The 24,803-nt window shown below is 45.8% G+C and overlaps 2 protein-coding genes across 8 annotated transcripts in view; both read right to left on the bottom strand.

Moving 5' to 3' along the window:
- The window catches only part of RIF1 (replication timing regulatory factor 1), a 30,041-nt gene extending 20,214 nt beyond the window's left edge, over positions 1 to 9,827 (bottom strand). For all 5 annotated transcript variants that reach the window (XR_001467565.4, XR_003076168.3, XR_005861780.2 and 2 more), the window contains exons 1-11: positions 9,632 to 9,827; positions 8,852 to 8,930; positions 8,101 to 8,197; positions 6,905 to 7,035; positions 6,415 to 6,509; positions 4,886 to 5,075; positions 3,830 to 3,922; positions 3,596 to 3,734; positions 2,058 to 2,209; positions 1,225 to 1,339; positions 171 to 344 (exon numbers count right to left, since the gene is read on the bottom strand). Coding sequence is in view for 2 of the 5 variants with exons in the window: in XM_015289867.4 (XP_015145353.2) it covers positions 171 to 344; positions 1,225 to 1,339; positions 2,058 to 2,209; positions 3,596 to 3,734; positions 3,830 to 3,922; positions 4,886 to 5,075; positions 6,415 to 6,509; positions 6,905 to 7,035; positions 8,101 to 8,197; positions 8,852 to 8,930; positions 9,632 to 9,741 (1,375 nt within the window). In the remaining 3 variants the exon portion in view is untranslated. The remainder of the gene's footprint in view (positions 1 to 170; positions 345 to 1,224; positions 1,340 to 2,057; positions 2,210 to 3,595; positions 3,735 to 3,829; positions 3,923 to 4,885; positions 5,076 to 6,414; positions 6,510 to 6,904; positions 7,036 to 8,100; positions 8,198 to 8,851; positions 8,931 to 9,631) is intronic.
- A 596-nt stretch (positions 9,828 to 10,423) lies between these two features.
- The window catches only part of TNFAIP6 (TNF alpha induced protein 6), a 30,178-nt gene continuing 15,798 nt past the window's right edge, over positions 10,424 to 24,803 (bottom strand). For 2 of the 3 annotated variants that reach the window (XM_040703510.2, XM_040703511.2), the window contains 6 exons: positions 23,979 to 24,090; positions 17,890 to 18,027; positions 16,584 to 16,745; positions 13,707 to 13,935; positions 12,331 to 12,371; positions 10,424 to 11,445 (listed from right to left, as the gene is read on the bottom strand). In XM_040703510.2, the coding sequence (XP_040559444.1) occupies positions 11,282 to 11,445; positions 12,331 to 12,371; positions 13,707 to 13,935; positions 16,584 to 16,745; positions 17,890 to 18,027; positions 23,979 to 24,090 (846 nt within the window). In that variant the 3' untranslated portion in view covers positions 10,424 to 11,281. 3 annotated transcript variants of the gene reach the window in all.

The raw sequence follows: 24,803 nt of genomic DNA, 5'->3' as shown, positions 1-24,803 counted from the left end.
TGCATACTTAAAGCCTTTCACACAATTAAAACCAACTTCCAGTATGAAAGATGACAACAAACACTTATAAATACTTAAAGCGTTTTATGCTAATGGATGTCTTTTTAATCCAACACGGATTCATTACACATTAGGCAGAAGTACAATGAAAAAAAACATAACTCACGTACCTAAACTAAGCACAAGTTTGTTTCGCTTTGCAAACTCCAAAACTTCTGGTCCCATCAAGAAGTGAAGCAGCATTTCAATTCCCAGGAGCTGAATGGAAGGAATTGCCACCAGTCCTGCAGTACTGGAATTCAAGTTCATCCTTGGTGTGGCTGGACTTGCAAACGGATAAGGACCTAAGGAGGGGGAAATTAAGAATAAAAACACTGCCTCGTATTTCATCTATATGAAGTGAGAGGAAAGATCCAGTAGACCAAAATGCCACACTATTAACTAGTGACTACAAGTAAGTCATAGAATAGGGTTGCCTGGAGGGACCTCTATCAGTCTGATTTTAAATAGACACTTCTATTTCAAGTAGCATTTAACACCACAGTAATAACCATGGGTTTTGAAAGTAAGTGCCTTCCAAAAGCTGCATCAAAGCCACAGACACCAGCCTTGGCTTTAGCAACGAAGTTGCCAGGGAAGCTGTGGCTGTAGAACACATTATAAACACGACACTACACACACACACCCCCCTAAAACACCCACACAATGAATTTGAGGCTTCTAATTATGGCAGTGTAGAATGACATCAGCTGAGTGCTAGGCTTTCCATGCAGAGGAGAGGCAGTTCCTCATCAAACACTTAATGTAAAGCTCAGTTAGTCTGACTTCACGTATCCTTACAGTAAGAAAGTTACTGATATATTCATGATCACTGTGTTACTATTCAGAAATAGTACTGAAAATGTCCCAGAACTGAGACTGGGACAGGGAGGGAGGACTTAACACACAAAAAGCAAAACTTCAACTCAAAGCTCCTTTGCAAAAGCGAGTGCAAATTTGGGACACGAAGGACTGGCCCTCCACACAGTTTGATGAGCATGATTTTGTTAGCATGGGATGCTGCCTGTACCAGCCTCCATTTTGACCAGTGTAAATCATTACATCTGGAGCTGTCTGCATGCTCATCTCAGTAACAATCCAAATGAAGAAGCACAAACAGGTTACACAAAACACCTCTTGCTCCTACATTTAGCATACAGGTGAAACAGGCTTGTCCTTCCATACCTGGTTTCTGCGGAGGGTTTGCTGAATTGGGATTGGATGGCACACGTGAGGGAGTTCCCTGTAGTGCAGCAGCTGAATCTACACTTAGAGTGCTCTGGATTAATGGTATGCAGACCTGCAAAGAAACCAAATCCCAATGAAAATGAGTATGACAAACAAGCCATAAGCCAGAAAGAACCCACGTACTGTGAGTATCAGACTGTGCTGTTGCTCACAGCATCAGTTTCCACTGTGCTTATAATGGTATTTCTAAGACAAAGTACAAAACATGTAAACAGATGCACAAATGGATAGAGAAAACAAGAACTCATGCTAGAAACAATCCATCTGTACTCTATGAAAAAGGGTAGGTAACATTTTATTTACTCTCATCCTGAATTTGATCTCAGAATCCTGGTAGAAACCTATCCTTCATTGTAATGTGAGTGCTAAGGAAACAGCTGGGTCATTTTCCTATGATCCCTCTCAATGTTTTGTCATCTTTTCAGTATGTGCTTCCTATGGTGGGCTAAGAGCACAGTGAAAGGACAACACAGCCCCCATATAACCTGCCCACGTTTGTTACTGCTGAGCACCAAGTGCAGACTTCTACTAAGATGCCCTCATCACGAACAAATACACTCTCAAAATCTTCTAGAAGCATGTATAATATGCTATACACATGTACAGCATACACCCACATGGCAGCCTTGGTTCCCTAAGACAGTTTTATTTTAATAATAGAGAAGGGAAAAGCAAGTACAGAAGAAGTGATGGTAACAAGGAGTGGACCCAGCATAGTTACTTAACTAGTGTTAAGTGTGCACAGCTATGACAGTTCTCAGCTTTATTACCTGTTCAAAGTTGGCAGGCAGCTGAGGTCCCAGCCTCATGAGTAGATACCACCAGACCTCCAGCTTTGTCAGTGCCAAAGCCTCTGTTCTCACGTGGATTGAGCTCAGTGGCTGCATCAGCAATTTCAGCCTTTTAGCACTGCACAAAATATCTTGAGGGGGGAAAGAAAAAGGCATTTTAAGCAATGCAATTAAATGGTGAAGCTGCCAAACGACCAAAAGGAAACTTCTAAGTTTACGTTACTTCTTAATGTTTTAGCTCAAAATACAATAACACTTCTCAGAACTAAAATCCTTTGTAACCACATTGATTTTTCAGAGTATTTTACTGCTCTGAGTGTTGTCTGGAATGATCCTGAAATTAGAAGGCATCTCCTTCCAGTCTGAAATCTACTGAATACCAACGTAAGCAGAAGGAAGTTCACTTTTTCTTGTCATGTTAGAGTAGTATCTACCATTGTAGAAGAAATACACAGGTTCAGAACGTTTGGTTTTAACTGTAGAATGAGTATGGCATACTGAGGCCACAAGTGATCTAGCACTGAAGCAGAAATAGCCTGGCATGCTTGGACATATGTTTGCCCAAGGCTAAGCGAGCACTAAGAAATGCTTAACCAGCTCTGCAGCATCACAAGCTGCCCACCTGCAACTTCTACCAAACTGCTGACAGAGACTGCTTTTACAGCACACAACCCCTATGAGCCATGATGAAACACACCACGTAACAACAGTATTGCTATTTGGATGTTATCTTCTGCTAGAAGCATGTCTTTGCTAATTCATCTGTGGAAACAGTGATCTGAATGAGTGACCAGATGGCAAACAAATCAGCACAACATAAATTCGTCTAAACAAAGAACTGTTAGCACTTAGGTGCTTCCTCAGGACAGAGAGTACAATCAAGGCAAATATTTGGGGTGTTGTGATGTATGCTGGACTTCTTTAGGTCTCAGCCACACCTTTTCAATAGATTTGAAAAAGTAATTTTTTTTCTTCACACCTTCAGAATCATGAAGAACTGCTCTCCCCAGTTAATCCAAGCAGCACAAGATCAGATCTGCATGGTTTTTGTCTCCAGTTCACTGCTGACAGTTTGACTCAACTGAAGAGTTACAAACAAAGCTATCTAATTTTATCCGTTTCTCCTAGTATCACAATTAAGATAGAACTACCAATCAAGTTACATCACTTTTCCTGATATGATATATTGCTACATCCATACCACCTTATAGAGGTCAAAACCACATATATAATGAAGAAGGAAACACTATCATAGAATTACAGAACGGCCTGGGTTGAAAAGGCCCACAGTGCTCATCAGTTCCAACCCCCTGCTATGTGCAGGGTCGCCAACCAGCAGCCCAGGCTGCCCAGAGCCACATCCAGCCTGGCCTTGAATGCCTGCAGGGATGGGGTATCCACAGCCTCCTTGGGCAACCTGTTCAGTGCATCACCACCCTCCAAAGGAAAATATATACTCTTTGAGTTACAAGAAGTGACTACTCAAAACAATTCAAGTTAACTTCTTTTTAATCTACCTGGATTTAGAGCAAAATTATCTATTAGACTCTTCCATGCAATGAAAGCAATTTTCTTGACCACAGGTGAGCCACTACGGAATCCAAGTTCCTCCAGCTGCAGCAAAGAATTGATGAAACTGCCACTACGATGCAGAGTCTGAAAACAGAGAAGTCCACCAAGTTACCATTATGTTGTCAAAGACACGCCATCAGAACTCCTGAGAGAAGCAGAATCACTGCTTTCCTGCTCACCTTCCCAAGTAACTTGACAAACAGCGGCCACAGCTTTAAAACATATGTCTCGTTTTTAGTAGAAAACAATTTCTGAAGTTCCGAAATTAATTTCTGTAGGTAGAAAGAAAGATTTGTAAAAGGAATACATTCAAGTCATTTTCAAAACTATGTCCTCGAAGCAATGACACCTGCACAGACACAACCAACTTGTTATTTCTAGATCAGAAAGGTATCACTTCGTACCACACAGCGTTTGCTTTTGAGTCAGTTAAACGCTGCTGCCACATAGTTACCTTTTTTCTTGAAAGGAAGAGCAGGCTGCAATTACTGATCCTTAATTACTTGTAGCCTCTCTAACTTGTTTAGCTTGAGGTAAGGGGCATGAAATTGCAGTCCATCACTTACTATCGTTAGGAAGAAACCAGATCATGCAATCATAGAATGGTTGGGTTGGAAGGGACCGCAAGGATCATGAAGCTCCAACCCCCCCCCCCCCCCCCACAGGCAGGGCCACCAACCTCCACATTTCATACCAGCCCAGGCTGCCCAGGGCCCATCCAACCTGGCCTTGAACACCTCCAGGGATGGACGGGGCCCACAGCCTCTCTGGGCAGCTGTTCAGCACCTCACCACTCTCACAGTAAAGAGCTTCGCTCTGACATCCAACTGAAATCTTCCCTCCTTCAACTTAAAAGCATTTCCCCTTGTCCTGCCATTATCTACCCTTGTAAAGAGTTGACTCCCCTCCTGTTTATAGGCTCCCTTTAGGTACTGGAAGGCTGCAATGAGGTAAACAAATTCTCTTTAAGAAACAAGTGAAATGTAAAGATACTATTTACGAGCTAATGCTGTCCAGACAGGTGTTTAAACATTTGCCCTCACTGCTAACTGTCAGAAATGATTTTCAGTGGTCATATGCTTACCTTGTTATTTTTCTGTCAGAACCGCTGCCATCACGAATTTGCTGCCAACACACACTGGCAGCAAAAAGCAGCTCTCTAGACTAAGAGACAGACTCTCAACCCCTGATCACTACTGCTTTCTCTAGACAAAAGGCACAGCATTTCCACTTACCGTGGTCATCAGATGCTCAGTTACAGCTGCCACCTCCTGCTGTTTCTGAAGCAGCAGTGGCATGCCTATCTCCAGCGCAGTGGCACCTCGTAACTGCACTTTGTGAGCTGAATGGACGACCAGTGGGATGATCAGCTTTGCCCACCTCACAGCCTCTTCTCCCATCTGGGCTGGAGCCTGCTCCATTAAGCTGAAATCACAAAGCAAACAGACATATTGCTCACATACCCAAAGGCAGTCTTAGCATAACCAATTAACGTTCCAGTTCTACTTCTGATGTACAGGAAATCAGCCTGAACAGTTATAGAACATCAGACTTCAACTTAAAATTGCAGCATTGAGGTGTGTTTCCATCTCCCTTGAAGCAGAACTGACATTTACAGCTGTCCTTCCAGTTCTACCACTACTTTTCAGGCACCTGAGCTGAAAGGAAAGCCAACACAAAATATATATAAAAAACAAAAGAAAGCATCATTAAGTGTGGTGTTTTCTACAAACAACTGTAACACACCTCAAATTTGCAAGAGAGTGAAGTGCACAGTCAGGGAAATGCAAATAGCTGAAAAAGAACAACAAAACCAGGTGATAATATCCAACTTCTGTGCAAGAGAAAACTGATGTAGTAGGTATAAAATAAGCAAGTAGTTACTCCAACTGTTTTGCTTTAAGTCAGATGCAGAAAGTTAATCTCTCCCCTCACAGAGATATAACCTGAACATAATCACTAATAAAGAAACTAAAAGAAGGCAAAATGTGACTCTTCTGGTACTGCTGACCAAAACAAAGCACTCAGTGGAAAAGCCTGCTTTGGAAATAATCAGTGCTCTCATGTTTTTAAGCAACAAGGAAAGACGTTTTTAAACATCAACCCATTCAATAGCCAAGAACTTCCCAACCACATGGGAAATGTAAGAACATAATGTAGGAAGGGCACAGCAGGCTCTAGAAATGATTCCCAAGCAGCCATTAAAAAACGAAAGGAGGGAAAATTTATCTGAATGCTGTCTGCCTTCTGTGTCAGAATCAGCTGTCACATTACCATAAGCAGAATATTTTGCAAGTGAAGTAGTTCAGAACTACTGGGAAAGAGACAGAAATGGTAGTTTGCACAGTTTCACTGCTCTGCTGATTGAAACAGAAGATGACAGGACAAGGGGGAATGGTTTTAAACTGAGACAGGGGAGGGTTAGGTTGGATATGAGGAGAAAGTCCTTCCCCCAGAGGGTGGTGACACACTGAACAGGTTGCCCAAGGAGGCTGTGGATGCCCCATCCCTGCAGGCATTCAAGGCCAGGCTGGATGTGGCTCTGGGCAGCCTGGGCTGCTGGTTGGCGACCCTGCACATAGCAGGGGGTTGGAACTGGATGAGCATCGTGGGCCTTTGCAACCCAGGCCATTCTGTGACTCTATAAGTCGTGGACACTGAACAACTGAAACAACATTCAGAACATTCAGAGCCACCAAGATCTTGTTTCAATAGTTTTCCAAACACCAACATGGTTAGCCATTCAGTACTGCCCCACACGTACCGTATGACAACATTCAGTGCTTCATACTCCACAATCATAGACTGTACATCTCCTTTAGTAAGTATAGTTTCCAGTGTAGAAATAAGACTGGATACCTGAGGAAACACAAGAGACCTTGGTATGGAAATAAAAATACTTCATGAGCAGCTGGCATCACACAACTCCATTTCCCATTACAGAGCTCTGTGCCTGGATTATAACAGCTCTGGTTGTAAGATCAGAGCTCTGACCAAGCAGGAGTGTTCGTAACGTTTCTCTCCTGTGCTGCTTTGCTGGTATCTCATAGAACCTCCCACACTGCAGCTTCACCCTCAAAAGCAGCAAGAATTTGTCAGCTCTTTTCTCTCCTTCAGAAGACCCTTACAATTCTTCCAAGAGCTTAAGGCCTATGTTTCCCATCAGATTCAAAAGCTACTGAGAGGACAGTAACCAAGAGATTGCCAGTCTCCTCTCCCTCAAAATGGGGCTACGAAACCATTACGAGACATACCTCCTTTTTAATAATTTCAGAAGGAAACGTCTGCTTAGAGATCACCCAAAGTGCCCGAGTGCGAGTGTTTTTGTCTGAAGTCTTCACAGCAATGCTGTTCAATGTGGAAAGCAAATCTTCTACTTCAGATGCTGAAAGCAGAATGCAGTACTCATTGCTTATGTACTTAACTTCTTGACAAGCTTCAAGTCACTTTGCTTATTTAACATTACTAGAACAAGTACATCTATTCAGCCAGACTGAGGGTGACTGAATGCCTTAACATTACTTTCCAGTAACTTTTGGAGCTTCTCTCAAAATAAACTTGAAAAAAGGCTCAGAATGTATGAATACACGCAGATGCTACTAACGTGCTGTAACTGTGGTGTACTAAGACATCAAAAAAACCATAAAGCTAGAGGATGAATCCACCTACAAAGATCTAGAACTGAAGATTCAATACTAAGTTACTCAGAACTTCTGGGATTTCAAGTGAATACAACAATTCTTTCTAAAGTTAACTTAAGAAACATAAGGTCACACACTCTCCCTCTCTGTCAGAGCACATACACTTTTCATTGTGTTTCTCTGACTCTCCACCTACTTCCAGGACCTAATGCTCTCTAGCAAATTTGACTGCAGTTTACCAACTAGTTAAAAAAAATATACAGGGGAAAGTAAAGGGACAACACCAAAAACGTGCTCTGATCATCCATGGAATTCAGTCGTCACCTTCCACCACAACACAACCTGCCCACCTTCTGCAAACTGAAGCTCAGGGCACGCAGCTGACACCAGGCTGCTTCTCATAGCATTTTTGGAGCTGCCCAAGGAGGCTGTGGATGCCCCATCCCTGCAGGCATTCAAGGCCAGGCTGGATGTGGCTCTGGGCAGCCTGGGCTGCTGGTTGGCGACCCTGCACATAGCAGGGGGTTGGAACCGATGAGCATTGTGGTCCTTTTCAACCCAGACCATTCTATGACTCTATGAACTGCATATGCCCAACTGAAAGCTGTAACAGGTAACCCCCAAGGCCCACCTTGCACAAAAAAAATTAGCAACCTCTCATACTGCTCAGCATAGGGACAAAACTAATGTATCACTTTGGAACTGTAAACTCTGCTGAACTTAAAGCATATGCTATCAAAGAAATAAAGAAAGGGCTATGATACAGATACACCTCACACCAGCAATAGCACTGAAGTTCATTTGCTTACCGGATAATTCAGAGGTAATCTTCGAATTAAAAACACAGAACCCCAAGGCCTGTAATGCTGCGTTACTCAGCTCTGAATTTTCACTAGAAATGTGTGCCTGGAAAAACAAAACAAGGTTATTCTTATATATAATCTGTGTGTGTCCTAACTCACAAAAATAGACACAGTGCAATACCAACAGCTCTGCTGAATGAAGAGAGCTGTCAAAAGGTAAATGCTTGATGCAAAATGCACCACGTAGGAAAGCTTTCTTGTTTACACACTCCACCAGATCATTAAAACAATCTGAGGTTCAGAAGATGTTTCTGTTCTCTGCCATTTAGGCATCCTTACTAAGTATGCATTGGCATCAGAAGTTCTGTACCTCTTTGCTTGTTCACAGACTGCCACCTGAGTGGCCACAGTCCTTACACTAACCTACCAGAAAGAATAAAACAAAAGGACACTTGGCCCACATCCTGGAATCCTGGGGTTGTTCTGAAGGCAGACAGGACACACTGTATCTCTTCCGGAAGGTTTTATTTGGCTGCACAGCACATACCTGCAGCCACCCAAGCCCCTCACTGAGCTTTCAGTACTCATTTCTAACAACATGGAAAAGTTTTGCTCACAAGCCTTTAATGCAAAAAGCCCTGAACTCTTCATCACACAGACTCACATTTGGCTCTTAGCCACTAACCCTGAACATCAGAACATACTTTAGGTTTGTTCTCTGAAGTAAACCGTGGCAGATCTAACAGGAAAACCATACCTTAAATACTTTGCAAAGTCGAGGGAAGTGTTTTCTGACAGCTGCAACGAATTCTCTGCCTTCCTCACCAGACAGGCGGCTTTGAGGGAAGAGGGGAAAACAAGCAATGCTTTTATGTTATACGTGTTATGCACAGTATAACTCTAAACTTCTGAAGCCCAACTCGTTGGCTGGCCAGTGAACAACAATTACAGAAATCCTTCCCACAGGAAGTTCAAACACAGGAAGGAGAGCGGCACGGAGGGGCTGCACCAACCCTCCCAGCACCAACCCAGCCCCAAAGTAACGAAGAGGGGAGGTGGGAGGAGGAAACCCTTCACCCAGAGGTGCGGCGGCCCCGGCCCTGCCCAGAGCTGTGGGCGCGCATCCCCGGAGGTGCCCGAGGCCGTGGATGGGGGCCGTGAGGTCCCTTCCAGCCCAACCACTCCGCGGTTCCGTGATGTTAAGCGCAGCCACCCAAAGATGCAGCCCGACAAACCCACCCGCGCCTCGGCTCGGCCCTGAGGCGGCTCCTCGTCGGCCCCGTGCAGCAACGCGCGGCACCTCGCGGCGCGAGGGCCCTCACCTGCGCCTCCCAGCTTAAAAAGCCATCACGGAGCGCGGGGACCGCAGCTCAGAGGGTCGAGCCTCGGCGACCACGCGGCTGGAACGCCGCTCTCCGCCCGCCCAGAGGAGCCCCCGTCCCCGCCTTTCCCCGCCGCCCGGCCCCACGCCGCCACACCGCTCAGCCCGGCGCTCCGTCGGGCCGCCCCCCTCAGGCCGCGTGCGGCCCGCGCTCACTTGACGAGAGAGAGATGCGCGTCCGTGAGGTCCCCCGCGGGGGCTGCGGGGTCCTGCAGCGTCTCGAGCAGCGGCCGCAGACCGGCGGCGGCGCTCACGGTGCCGCTCATGGTGCCGCAGGGCGGGGGCCGGGCCGGGCCTGCAGCCCGCTCCGCGCGCCCCGCGCCGTCTCCCGGGCCAAGATGGCGGCGTGCGCGGAACGGGCAGCGCGAGCGCGCGGGCTGAGCGCTCTACAGCCAATGGGAGCGCGGGGGAGGCGGGGCGGAAGGCAGAGCCGGCGGCAGCGAGCGGCGCTACGCGCTTTCTCCGCGCGCTTTCTCCGCGTGGAGAGACGGCTCGCTTCCCGCGCCTTTCGGGGCCCGCCTCCCGCCGCGCTGATTGGTGGAGGCGCCGGCCGTGGGCGGGGCCAGGCGCGGGGCGGGCCGTGCCGGTATGGCAGCGGTTGCGGCGTGGCCGTGCCCGTGGCTGCGGGCTGCTCGGTTCTGACTGAAAATAAGCGCTGTTTTTTTCAGCTCCACGGAACCCTCCCCGCGTCCACCCGCAATTCCTTGCGGCTCGAATCCCGGGGGCTGCGCGCTGTCCCTTCGTCGCGGTTTCCCCGTTCGTTTCCCTGCTCCGAGCCGCCGCTCTCGTTGCCCTGGGCACGCAGGGTGGATCCAGCCCCGTGCTGCCTGTGAGCTGGAAGGCTGAGCTGTTCCCCATTAAAGCAATGAGAGCTCGAAGACGGAGTAAATTTGAACAGCTGAGTTGAGATACCCTCAGTAATGAAAATAACCCATTGGAGGCTGTGGGCGAGGTTAAAACAGAGGTAGCTTTAATGCTGCTTCAGACCGCGGGATTTAAACTGGAGATGAGAACAAACGTGGAGCAGTTTATGTTTATCCATTCAAAGTAGCGCAGTCTTCTTAAAACCCACGTAAACGACACACGGCATCGCAGGGGTGTCCTCCAAATGGACTTCTTGGCAGCGGTTCCTTCCGATGCCCCATCCCACCAGTCTGTCACCAAGGCTCCCGTTTGGTTCTTCACCCCGTGCAGTGGGACAAGTGAAAAGACTGGGCCACCTCTTCTCTGCGTGAGGAGACCCCGGCAAAACGTGCTGAGTGCTTTCTGATCCATCCCGCAAGAAAATGACTGGTATTGCCGGGGGTCCTGTGCTTTCTGTGCTGCTTCACAGCCCTCAGGCTCCAGGCAATGGCATGGGTGGCTGCCAGGCCATCCACAGGATGAACTCATGTGTCTTTAGAGACTCAAAAGGCCTTTTGAGTTCAGGGGAATGAGTTAATAATAATAAAAAATAACAGTCTACAAAATAAATATGTGAAACCAAGGAAATGAGGAGTTAAAAGTAATGCAAACACAACTTGCACAAAAAGTTGGTTCAAATGGTGCAAGAAGTGAGGGAAGGGGACACTTTATATACAGAAATAGTTCTACAGCCTTTGGGAACAGTGAACTTACAGGACTTGTCATCGAAAAACACATCTTATAATTTATTTCCTGGTATACTTTGTTATCAAAACTGATAGACAGTAACAAGTCAGGAAGATTTGAAGGAAATGACCGTATGTCCCTGCCTGATCTGAAGAAACAGGTATCTGAATTGGGATCTAAAATGTGGTTCCCAGTGAGTGCACCATGCTATTCTGCTCACATAATGCCAAACTTCCCTGATAAGAAGTTTGCTTTTCCTTGGGAGGTCGTGTTCTTTCCATCCCCTGCCTTGGAAGGCACGTCTATCGTAACATACCTAATCTGAAACCCACCAGCAGTCACTGAGGCATCTGACAGAAACTTCAGGGTCATCACGTTACCTGGGACAGGAGAAAGGAAAACAAAGGTTACGTTTTGGTTGCAGCACACTTGGGGCTTCCTGGGGAGCCTGAAACACTGGGGTGTATGCAGCAAGCTACCTGGTCTGCCTGCTTTAGAGCTGCAGGCCCCAGAGGGGTGCTGTTCCTTCTGCCCCATGGTCTGTAGAGCACACAAGTTGATAAAGCTTTGACAAACGCAGTGCTTTTTGCACAGCGTTTCCTGTCCTTTAAAAGGCTTTGTTCCAGCTGTGCAATGTCACACTGCTGCTCAGGGCACATTTGTGGGCTCCAGCCCATCCCAGTGCCTGTGCTTGCCATGCTGCAGCCAGCAGCTGGCTCCTGTGGGCCAGGACATGGGGCCTCTGTCATTTGATGAAGTCAAAAGCTTGATTCATAGTTATATTTCTCAATGGCTTCCCCTTAAATAGTTACCTGGCAGTTAAGTTGTACTTCGTTGAAGTTTTCCCCTCACCTATTAGCAATAATGCTTTAAGTAGGCCATGCTCAGAACTGCCATGGCTCACCCTGGCTTTCCTCTTCAAATTGGAACATGTGATGCAAGATTACATGCACAGCTGAGACCGCGTTACTGATGGCAGGTGTGCTTCATGAAGCTGCCTATGTGAAAACTCCTCGGGTGTGCTACCTCTGCAAGGCCACCAGGCTGCTCCCTGCTCATTCTTCTAACCTATTTATTTATTTATTTTTCATTTTATTTCATTTCAAAGTACCTGCATTGGTGAAAGAGCATATGGGCACTTTGGAATAGCATCTTGGGCACAAAGCAGAGGTTGTCTTTGGTCATCTTACCCATTTGTAACTAGAAAGTAGGGATAAAAGTTGATTTGGGCTGATTTTTTGTTTTAGCCATAAGGAGTGTGTTACCTGTGCTAATGATATCATCTGGCAGCTCATCTCCACAGAACCTGGAACAAAAAGTATAAATAAAGTCATGACTAAAGGACAGACAAGCAATGCCCTGCTGTGCAGGGACATCTCCTGATGAAGGGAGTGTATAAACAGGAGGGGGAACGGCTTTTTACAAAGGTGGATAGTGATAGGACAAGGGGGAATGGTTTCAAGCTGAGACAGGGGAGGTTTAGGTTGGATATTAGGAAGAAGTTTTTCCCCCAGAGGGTGGTGACGCACTGAACAGGTTGCCCAAGGAGGCTGTGGATGCCCCATCCCTGCAGGCATTCAAGGCCAGGCTGGATGTGGCTCTGGGCAGCCTGGGCTGCTGGTTGGCGACCCTGCACATAGCAGGGGGTTGGAACTGATGAGCACTGTGGGCCTTTTCAACCCAGGCCATGCTGTGATTCTATGATTCTGTGACAGTGGGTCTCTGGATATGCCTTCGTTTGGAGCTTGGCTCCCAGGGCTGAGCTGGGTATGCCAACCCCCCCAACTAAGGGCCTTTTTTTTAGGGGAGAGAAAAATGCAGGAAATGTTTTTCAATATACAAAGGAAATAAATGATGCAAAACAAGTAAAAAGGCCATTTAACAAGGCCTTAAGGAAAAGAAGAAGGCTCGAGGCTAAGAAAGAAAGAACTTGGTCATGGAAAACTTCTAAAATGATCTCTAAAGGAGAAACAAATGGGCTATATCCTTGCTTTGCTACATGTGATCTGTAGAGAGGCTATGGAAAACTGCAGGAATTGGGAAGTGCTTTTATCACTTTGTTTCTCCTTTTTCCCCTGGAAAAAAAATGAGGCACTTTATACTAAAAAGATGACTGCTGAAGAACAAGAAAAAAAGCTGACAAGAAAGAAAGGAAAGAGAATGAAGGAAAGAGACAAAAGTTCTAAGAAAGATGACACGTAACACCTGTTCTTTGGTTACAAAATACTTGACTTTTAAAGCAAATGGAAACTTAAATGTATTTTTAGCACCACTTCAACACCTCTTCTCCCTGCTTTCAATTAAAGAAAATGCAAAATGCTGTTTGAGAGTGCTTGGTCTTCCTGCAAGATCGTAGAGCACTGCGATGAGCAGCTGGCTGCAGTCTCACAGCTCTCTTTCATGCAGTTTAACAAAGCAGAGAAGGGCAAAGCACGATTTTCTGAGGCTCTTCACAGCTTGTGTAAATAAAAGGGAGGTAAATTGCCAGGAAAGTTAAGTCAGGTGCTATTGCTGCGAGTGTCACTAGCATGACAAGTGCTAATTGGACAAGCTATTACGGTGCTTTTCTGAAGCAATATTCTGGATGGAAAAAAAAAAACATGTAATCATTTGATTATTTGTGTGTTGGAGCTGGAATTACCTGCCCACAAAACCGTTGATATCATCATAGCTGTCATAGATTTCCAAGTAATCAGCCATGCAGGCAGTGTCGTCTTCAACATCAAACTCCAGAAACTGGAGGTGAATCCGCTGTCCATACTTTACTCTGATATGCCAGTAGCAAATTTGGTCATTTTCATACTCGTTTGGGTAGCCTGGTGACTTAAAAACATGTTTTGAATCCGTGAAGACTCCACCACATTCTTTTCCTAAGAGAAAAATACAAACATCAGAGTCCAAGCATTCATTTTGGATACGGCAATGACTTAATGCTTTCAGCTCTTCCGTGCAGCAGAACCATACAAAATCACACAGGGACAGCCAGTGTGGTTGCATGTTCTGTATATTTCAGTAGTCAGCATTCCCAAGAAATGTCAGTCATTCTTAGCTTTTGCTTTTTAGAAGTAACAGGCATGAGCCCAAACTCCCTGAATTCAGAGGAACAGCTTCCATTGTCTTCTGTGAACTTCGGGCAAGAGTTCAGTGCTTTATGTAAAAGGCACTTGGGGTTTCTGACTGTGCTGTACTCTAAGCTTTAGAGCTGTACTTGTAAGTCACTGGCATCCAGCTTCAGCCTTTCTTCTTCAAAACCCTCTCTCAAGCATGTCTTGCACCAAAAACCACAAAAGAAAACCAAACTACCCCACTCGTAAAGGTCAGCGCTGCCATGCATTTCATTGTACCCCTGCTACTGGATGGAAGATGGAGGTGTGTTTCAGACAGGCAAGCAGTTCTGCAAGTTCCTCGCATCATCAGCACCCCATGGAAGAGCAGAGGCTCCCTTCAGCCAGGGCTTTGCCCCCCAGGCTGCTCGCCTCCCACCTGCAGCCAAACCACTGCCAGTGTGCAGCAGCTTGAACGCATTTCCTTCTAATGGGAGAGGCTCAGGCTGTCCTCTGAGTGTTGGCAGCTCTGGTTCCCCTTTGTCCTCTAACCAGACACAGCATTTGGAAAGTAACCACCTCTGGTCCCAGAGGAGAAGGCTGACAGAGGAGGGAGTTGGGCTGATATACATGCACTAGTAATGAATGCAGTAGCCTAACAGTTTTCTCAGTGTGCTGAACATCTGTGTGTCCCCCACCCCACAGAGCTATTTGGTTAACAACTGCCCTGCTCATATAAACAAGCTCAAACCCCACAAGCACAAACAAAATGTGCACAGCTGTACAAACGTCACTGACAACTCTAGTTCCAGCTCTGCCAGCCAGGGTAGAATGCACAGAGCAGGGAAGCCAAGCACAGATGAAGTGAATTTTCCTTTTCTTATTGGTGCCACCTTGTCCTATCTTCCCTGCTACATGAAGTGACGTCAAGATAAACTGGCACAGTGGCCATGTCAGTACTTCAGTCACTGGGGCAGCGAATGGAGGTGAATGTGGACACGTCCCACATCTGGTGAAGTCCTGCCAGTCATGTTTAAACAGGAGGGGGAACGGCTGTCTACGAGGGTGGATAGTGATAGGACAAGGGGGAATGGTTTCAAACTGAGACAGGGGAGGTTTAGGTTGGATATGAGGAGGAAGTTTTTCCCTCAGAGGGTGGTGACGCACTGAACAGGTTGCCCAAGGAGGCTGTGGATGCCCCATCCCTGCAGGCATTCAAGGCCAGGCTGGATGTGGCTCTGGGCAGCCTGGGCTGCTGGTTGGCGACCCTGCACATAGCAGGGGGTTGGAACTGGGTGAGCACTGTGGGCCTTTTCAACCCAGGCCATTCTATGGTTCTATGACTCTATGAAAAGAGTTGTGTGCACACTCCTATTTCCCTCCAGAAATGTGTTTCCAATAAAGAAATAAAATAACTGGAGAATGCAACTTTCCAGTCTACTTCTTTAGGTACAGATTCCCACTTGTCACCTGGACAGCCACATCCAGTCCTTGAGGTTGTATTGCTCCTGCATTGTGCCACAACACTGCTGAGAAGCCTGACAACTCTTGAGGCTCTTCAATGTAGATAAAAACACACATCCCAACCTTTGCAGTGTTCAATTACAGCTACACTTCATGTCTAGCTAATAAAGGAACTCAGCCACTTTAGGAAGTCAGATTTGTGTGAATTGTGATTTTTTTAGAATAAAAGCTTTAGCAAATCCAAGATAACTAGAAGGATTTCTCTAGATTTTATTTCTGAATGCTCGTGTCTGCTTCCAACTTTTTAGCAGCAGTGCTTGCAGCACGAAGACTGAGAACTTTGAAAGCAATACTGATTCTTTATGCCCAAAGCAAGAACAATGTAAAAGGCAAGTAAAGGGCAATAAGAACTGAGGGTGATTTTAGTTTTCTAAGTTACCATCTTGCTGCAGAGGTAAGAAAATATGCTTACAGTACAGGAGTTATATGTCATAGAATCATAGAATGGTTTGGGTTGAAAAGGACCATAATGATCATCTAGTTTCAACGCCCCTGCTATGTGCAGGGTCGCCAAGCACTAGATATTTTTTGCTTAATCTACTAGTACGACCAATTAGCTCAACAACTAAGCACCTGAGATTAGATATTTGTATGAAACTGTAGAGTAAATGTAAATGCCCTTATGCAAAAGATGGTCATTTTAGGACTATTACTTACCTAGTTAATCAACAAGAGCGTATCATTACACTTAGTTTCTGGAGGAGCTTTGGCTAGGCCCAGTTGCCCATGCCAGAGTGCAGTGCAGAGTTACTGAGCTCTGAGCAAGCCATGCCAGCTGCTGGGGACAGGAGAGGGGCTTGGTGCCAGGTTCCAAATGAACCTGGATCAGTGTGTCCCCTTTGAGGACAGCATATTATTGGTACAAAAGCCAGCTCATTCAGAGCCTTCACACTGCCCCACAGCACTCACAGCCTTAGACATGAGGAGCAAGGAGCTGTTTCCAAACGCACCGTTTGGGTTGTAGCAGTAGGCATCCCATCTCTCACTTCTGTTGAGGCGAATCCCATAGTCCACAATCCCAGTTCTTCCAAAACCACAGTTGGCTCCAGCTTTTACTATGGGGTAACCAACTCTGCCCTTGGCCATCCAGCCAGCAGCACACACATGGAAACCTGCATCAGGGAGGAAAAGTGGCATCAGTGGGATAGATCAATCCCAGGCAAGAAACTGCTTTTTATTCAAGCCTTACTCGAGGTGATCAATGACTTAGATGTAATTGGCCTAATAAGACTGAGCTACGGGAAAGAATAGTATTTTGAGTTGATAATTTTAAACATAGACTGTGAAATCGCTTTGTGTTGTCCACAGTATGATCATCCATTCCTCATTTGAAAAGAAAAATCAAATGCAGATGGACGATGCAGTCTCTGGGGCAGTGTAATTTAAGTGCTGTACCAGCATTTGTAATTAAATTACACACAGGATGAGTTATGTAAGTGAATAAACCATGTTCTTTGTTTCCCTTTTGAAGTCATGCAAATGTACTAAATCATATCTCATGAAACAGTTTGCAGTATTAAGATCTGAGAGTTAATAAAATACTACACATGGAGGATAGCTAAGGAAACCAAGTATGTACTTCAACTACTTTAAATTTAAATACCTAAAATGCCTCAAGTATTTATTGCTAAACAACTGGATCCTGCTAATGCACTCTGTGGCTGAGAACTTAAATACAATAGCCAAAGATTGCAATGTTATTCACTGTCTGGTAGAGACCAATTCCGTGTTTTCACTGAGACGAACTGGAACATATTTGTGGTGTTCTCAGACTCTGGGCTGCTCAGAAGAGACAAAAGTACCCTTTCTACATGTGTGCTGGTGCTGAGAGCCAGCTTCTGACTCAACGGCGTAGCCTGCACATTTCTAGAGCAGAGGATATTTTCCATTGTTTTCCTAATTCTCTTAATGAATAATCACTCCTCATCAAGAATCAAAGAGAAATGCAGTTCACCCTGAGCTGGGACACACATCCCAGCTGTTGGTAGGGAAATGGCACATCTCATCCCCCGCAGCCCCATGGCTGTGCTGTACCCCCAGCTCAGCGATGCACAGCACTGCGTGCAGGTGCTCCCCAGCAGCTCTGTAGGTGGCACACTCATGCTCTGTAATAGTGGTGGGAAACTGCACAGAACTCGGGGAAACACCCAGGGAGTTTACAAGTCTCTCAGTCCCAGAGTTCATAACATTCATGGAAAGTGAAGACATTACGAATGAGTGATGTGAAAAGCAAACAGCTGTGATTTTTTTGCCAACCTATTTTTCTCGCTGCCTCCAGCTGCTGATAGGTGGCTAGGTGTCCTCCCTCGTATTCGCAGACTGCTTTTGCTTCTGCATAGGTGAGCTGGTACTTCCCGGAGCGCGACTCCCGGTGGTACACCCCAGCTGCTCGTTCTGTGGGAACATCAACAAAGGATTTCAGCATCACGTCCCAGCTGCCCACGCTGTGGGATGCTCTCCTGTCACCCACAGTCTCTGCAGGACACGCACCTCTGGATGGCCAGGGGAGAACTGAAAGATGCTGAGCTAATAGGTGCAGTGTTTGCAAAGTGTCGGGGAAACGCACCTCCCCTGACCCAGAGGTTTCATAGAATCACAGAATCACAGCATGGCTTGGGTTGGAAGGGTCCTTGAAGATCATGGAGTGGTTGGGTTGGAAGGCACACCCCTGCTGTGGGCTGGCTGCCCCCCGGCTCAGGCTGCCGAGGGCCCATCTATGGCCTGGGGCACCTCCAGGGATGGGGCACCACAGCTCGGGGCAGTGCCAAGCCCTCACCACCTCTGGGTGAAGCATTTCCCCTAACATCCAACCTAAATCTCCCCTCTTTTAGTTTAAAACCATTCCCCCTTGTCCTATCACTATCATATACATATACAAAGTCGCTCTCCTCCTGCCCATAAGCTCCCCTCAGGTGCTGGAAGTCCGCAGCGAGGTCTCCCCAGAGCCATCCCTTCTGCATGCTGAACCAGCCCAGCTCCCTCAGCCCATCTCCATCAGAGGTCGGTTTTGTTCAGAAGCTCTGAACAATAGAGCTAGTCAGAGCCTGGCAAGGTTCTGAAGAAGGGAAAGTCAGCACATGCAGGGAAGGAGCCCCACGGGACGGCTCAGCCAGCAGTAGCTATGGGAACCATGGGCCCCTGATGGCATGGCCGCTCCGTGCGTCCCATCGTTGTGGGCTGCTCTCACAGCATACCGCTGGACATAACCTCGGTGCTTTTCTGAGAAGAATCAGAGCTTTGTTTTCAGTCTCCAGAGGAGTGAAATCAGAGCTACTTGGATAGGAGAGAGGCAGAAATGAAAGGGAATGAAAACGGAAATAAAAATATCTGAGCTTGTGTCGCAAAGGGCAGAACCAGAACAATTGCTGGCCGACATTTCTGTGGCACAGAAAATTAATACACCTTCTTCATCGATTTTTTTTCTTTTTTTTTGCTTTGTAGGTTCAACGTGAAGCAGCTTTCCAGGGAAGCTCAGAACTTGTCAGGGCTGCGATGGGTTTTGTAACCGTTTCTCGTTTCGCTTGCTTGACGCCATATGTATAGAAATCTGCCTCACAACCAACAGGCATATTTAATCCGAACAGCTTAGATTTTTTTACATTAAGCCTAATGTGAGAAAAATGGCTGCCTGTAGCTATTGCTACTCATGGAGAATGAAAAAAGAAGTGTTTTTACAGTAGCTCCTGGTGCCATGGGAAAAAAAGAATGTCTCTACTAGTGACAGGCTGCAGTTTTGGCTGGGCTGGGATATTTTTAAACAAGAACACGGTCACCACTGAATTGTGGTTAGCAATGGTGAGATCCCCTTCGTAGAGACAGTGATGTTTGGCAGTGCAGCAGTCCCTGGCCTGGTGCCTGGGGAAGTCAGTTGGTGCTGACAGGAGGCTCGGCAGGCTGAGCTGCTTCCTGCAGCATCGCGGGGAGCGTCTCTGGCATGGGCATGGGATGACATGTTCCGGGGAGAAACCTTTCTAAGCCCAGTCCCAGTGCAAGGAAGAGTCAAAATACCTGACAGCTGGGGGATCACAGAACCATAGGATGGCCTGGGTTGAAAAGGACCGCAATGCTCATCCAGTTCCAACCCCCTGCTATGTGCAGGGTCGCCAACCAGCAGCCCAGGCTGCCCAGAGCCACATCCAGCCTGGCCTTGAATGCCTCCAGGGATGGGATAATGGTGTTATTTATTTAAATATATATATCTTATTTAAATTAAAAAATTATTTGTAGGAGGTTTCATTTTTCATTCACTAATAGGCTGTCATGTCCAACCTGATCAGCCCAGGCACTCTTTCTTTATGGTGTGATTGTGTTGAATTCAGCACATACGAACTGGAAGTTTGAGCAATGCAGAAAGCAGTGCAGCACTCAGCCCTGCTGCACTCTCCGGGGACAGCCTGGAAAGGAGATCCTTGATCATTGCAGCTTATAGGTAACTGAACTGAAAGGTGAATTGAATTGCACTCACAGTGAGTTGAAACCATGGGATTTGACCCTTGGGTTAGCTGAGCTGGCTGCCCACACCAGTCAAGGAGCAAAGGGCAGCCCAATCCTAAGGCTTGTCATCTCTGCAAGAGGTGCAGCAAGAGCAGATGAAAGCTCTGGGCAGAGTTGGTGCTGGCAAAAGTGCTCATTGAGCCACTGCTCCTCTGCTGGGTGTGACACCAGGGATCTGGGGAGAACCACTATTGGAACTGATGGTAAAACCTTTGCACTGTGAGCTCTTCTGACCGTTCCTCCTGGCAACGGTGTTTTCAGTGCTAATCCTTCAGAAGTCATCTACCTCCACTTGTTGCTGCTAAAACAACAGCATAGCCAGGCATCCCATTTTTTCAGAATACTGCTGGAAAGCTCTGCTCTTCACTGCTTCTGCAAGCGCTGCTCCATTGACAGCAGCACCCACAGTGCCTGGGTGGGTGGTGGGATCCTGCAGGGAGCAACCAGCCATCTCTTTGCCATTCCTTTGGAACAAGATAATAGTAGCCTTTAGGAAGATGGACCACACACGTGTACTCCACCAAGCCCTGACAGCTGCTGCTGGCTCACTGTGTCACAGTTTAATCTGACAGTATTAACTAATGGTATATCCTAATTAACAGCTCAGATCTCTTAGGCATTTTTCCCTCTCTCTGTTAATTATATTAGGGAATGTGCAGAAAGATAAGCTACATCAGCAAAACCACACCTATGTCAAAGCACTGTACTTATTAACACCTTTGAAACACTAATTAAATATATGTACATTATACATTATACGCATATATGCATCTACACAAAGGCAGATCTGAATATACACACACACAGACTATGATTAATCTTCATGGGGGCAATCTCATGATTGTGCAGATAAGCACACAAGCGTGAGCCTACCCTAAATGGGCACTGTTCCTATACTGGTGTGCCTGGGCCTCAGCTGGGCATCTCCCCAGTGGGTGGGGATTCTATTGGATGCTGGGAAACATCTCTTCTCCACAGAGCAGTCAGGCAGTGGCACAGCTGCACAGGGAGTGGGGGGTCGCCATCCCTGGGGGTGTCCCAGAGCCGTGGATGTGGCACTGAGGGATGTGGGCAGTGGGCATGGGGGGCTGGGTGGGACTGGGGATCCTAGAGGTCTTTTCCAACCTTAACGATTCTCTGATTCTCCAATTCTGCCTGAAGGCTGCAGTCCTTACTTGTCTTGTCTGAAATCTCTTCCTGCTCAACACAGAATTTCCAGCTCATCTCGCTCTTTATTTGCCTGAATACCTGTTCATTGGGAGTATTCTATCCATTCCTTTTTCTTCTTTGCTTCTTACACAAAAGATCACCAGTTACACTGCTGATGGGACGTGTTTCTTCCAGCTCACATTTCTTAGAGGCTCTCTCCATCAGGTCCAGAAGCAGCGGGATTTGGCAAGGACAGTGACCTGACCCTCTGCTCACCCACAGCAGTTGGTAAGAATAAAGCACAGCCAATCCCTTCTGCACAAACACAACAAGCATAGGACGTGGCCTAATAAAATGCCCTCAATATGCATGAAACTGCTAAGATGAAAGCAAAATATTGAATGTTAGGTGGAGGATGGCCATGTAGTCTGTGGCACATGGTGACACTCAGAGCACTCCAGAGAATGGGGCAGGTATGGCCCCTGAACCTCCCCAGTACACCCTGTGAGTGGGGTGAAACTGTGGATATGGGGAGAAGAAGAGCTGCCCTTGGAAGCCTACTTGCTGGCACTTGAATGAGCGTATGAGCATATCTGAACAAGACTGCTCCAATCCTCTCGTCAGTTTACAGTAAGTTTTGGCTATAACATACTTGTTTCAAAAATGAGCAACAATAACATTCCGTGAACACAAGAAAGACATTAGCAGGATGGCAATGCAATCAGCTCCAGAAGGACTCCGTGTTTACTGAGAATACAAAGGATCTTTTGTAACACACAGAAAAAAGGTACAACACGCGAGCAGTTCTAGACTGACCTTTGCAGAAGAGTTGACACGTGTGTTACTGGGTTCTTGAAGAGAGGCAAAATGGGAAACTCCCTCATTTTCACTCTGGTCTCAATTATGCTTTATCAGAAAAGGAGATAAGCAAGGCTCAGATGTCACTGCACGTTCCTAAGTTCTATTTAGCAGGAGGTTCTTGCTGTAATGCTTGTCTGTAGTTAGCATGACATTGAGGTTACTCATCTTGCTCAAGTTACTTCTTTTTTTAATGAAAAGATGCATTAATTGAATGGCTGTGAATGTGCCCGATTTTTCCTATATGCAATTTTGCTGAGTTCTTTTGGTAATGTACTTAACTGCATTTTGGGTTTTATTTGAGTATTTTAATTACAGTAGTTAGAATAGATAGTGTGTTTTTAAATGAAATTCAATGGAACACAGAACAGAAAGCAAAGTGGTTATTCCAAAGAGCGCACTGTGCTTCCAGGTTTTGTGTCTGTTTCTTTAGAGCAAGTTGTCAGTTTTAACTCTTACCCTTTATTTTTATTTACTCTCATTGTAAATGCTCAGGTGTAGCAATACAATGTCTAAGTATCCATTCCTGTTAGAATACGTTCTCTTCCGACTGACTTCAATTCCCATCAGGTAAAACTACTTAACTGATGGCTGTTATCACCAATTTATGTTGCAGGATCCCCTACCATCCTCACCCAGGATGGCACTGGTTGCAGCAGTCACATAGATATGCTAATAATTGCAAAGAAAACACCCAGGTCCCACTCTCTGGCCATGATTGCAAGTGGTACGGTGTGTGTGCTGAACTCTTCCCTGTGCCCAGCCTAGGATGCAAGCTTTGCTTCTTCCACAGAGCAGCACTGGAAGAGCAGCTCCTCCGTAAGCTGCTGAGCTGTCCTCACCCACCTGAGCACCTTCAGCAGCTACGGGACACAGTGGGCATGTTTCAAGTTCAGAAGGAGAAGGGAATCATTAAAAATGTACAGCCATGTGGAAAACAGTATAGATGGCTTCTCCTTCGTGTTCCCTTTAGTTTACATGGTCCTCTGAGAAGAGACTGGAGCCACGTGGTTGCTGCACCAGCTATGAATGTGGCTCAGTCCCACGTGAAACATCTGAGTGTACAGAAGCAAAGACTGCCTGCAGGAATTCCTTAAATCCTTAAAGAAACATGCAGCATCCTAGACAGGATGAAAGAGTTTGTAGATATTTGTCTATCAAGCAGAGCACTGAGGGCATATATTTGTTTTGGCACATTTTATGGGACGGTATTTTGAATATGTTTTTCCATTGTACTGCATAATTGCGAAGCCAATAAAAAAAAAACTCTGAGAGCCATTTAAACTCACTTGAGATATAAGAAACTATTCCCACAGCATTTCTACAGTCCTTTTGGAATCTCCTCTCCACTGCTTAATGATGTGAACAGACCAATGGCCAAAACATATACATTTCTTCACTTCCCTAGAAACCTAGGAAATATATTGATATTATTTCCAGACCATTTAGTTTCATATGGAGAACCCCAGGCATTTGAAATATGTTCATGCAGAAAATAATTCATTCCTTTGGCATAAGTTTCTTTTCATACACATTTTCCTCCATTAGAAGCAAACTACTATTTAACACTCTTTTCGCTTCACCTCATGCTCTAGGAAAACACATTCAGATGAAGTATTCCATACCTATTTTTTCCTGCATTTCAGAGCAACAATAAAACCTGAAAGCTCTTAAGTATAAAACTTGCAGTCGTTACTCATTTAACATGATGACCGATTTTAGTGCAGGATTTTGCTTACATGAATGCCTGGCTCACTTCTGTACTGTTAAGTGTTTATTTTTATACTGTTCCACAAACACAGGGACTCTGGCAATAAAGCATTTGGGATTAAATTATGTCTTACCTAGCCAAATAGAGTTATGCAGCACTCCATCCTTGAATCCCCATGCTTGAGCTTCGTCCCACAGCAGGGCAGAGAAGAAAATTAGGGCAATCATCTCTTCCGAACTGTTAGGCTGTAAATACTCCCTGTTAAAACACTCAGGGTAACCTCCGCTAGCAGCTGGCTAGATCCTATTGGAACATCTGGTAGCCAGATCTTAAATAGTGCTTTCAGCTGTGAGGTCAGCAAGCCTGCTCCAATTGTGCTTGCTGTAGTATTATTGCACAATTAAATGTGATGTCTGCAGTCATCCATGTGACTCACTTTTGGCTCTCCTCATTCCCAGTGTGTCCAAGAAACCATTCTACCCCTAACTACTGCAGCACACATGAATGCTTTTCAAGCCAAAGTCTGTTCATTCTTCAGCACTCAGTCTTCAAATTCCATAGAACAATAAAACTAATAACTATTCTATCTGCTCCCAGTGTTTCCAGTCACACCATTTATAGGACCAAAGAGAATCACACATATTGATCCTCATTTAAACTTCTTTTTTTTTTTTCATACATTATATGGATTTAATTTCACAGCACCCTGATCAATTAAAAAAAATGTCAGGAGAATATATTTTATTGGATATTTGAATCAATTCCCCAACAGTGGAATCTGTAATTGCAAGTTAAAACTCCCAGATCAGCATAAAACAATAAGCGTCAAAAACAGATGCTCTTTGTTCTGCAAGTGGGAAATAAAACTAAAATCTTCCCCTTCGAACCGCGGTTTAAAAACTGATTCATAGCCTGACAGCCGTCTGCCTGTGTTCCCTTCTGGCCAGACATGAATAGT

Source organism: Gallus gallus, chromosome 7 (assembly GCF_016699485.2).
Source record: "Gallus gallus isolate bGalGal1 chromosome 7, bGalGal1.mat.broiler.GRCg7b, whole genome shotgun sequence".
Taxonomy (NCBI): domain Eukaryota; kingdom Metazoa; phylum Chordata; class Aves; order Galliformes; family Phasianidae; genus Gallus; species Gallus gallus.
This window is presented reverse-complemented; position numbering and strand designations above follow the sequence as displayed.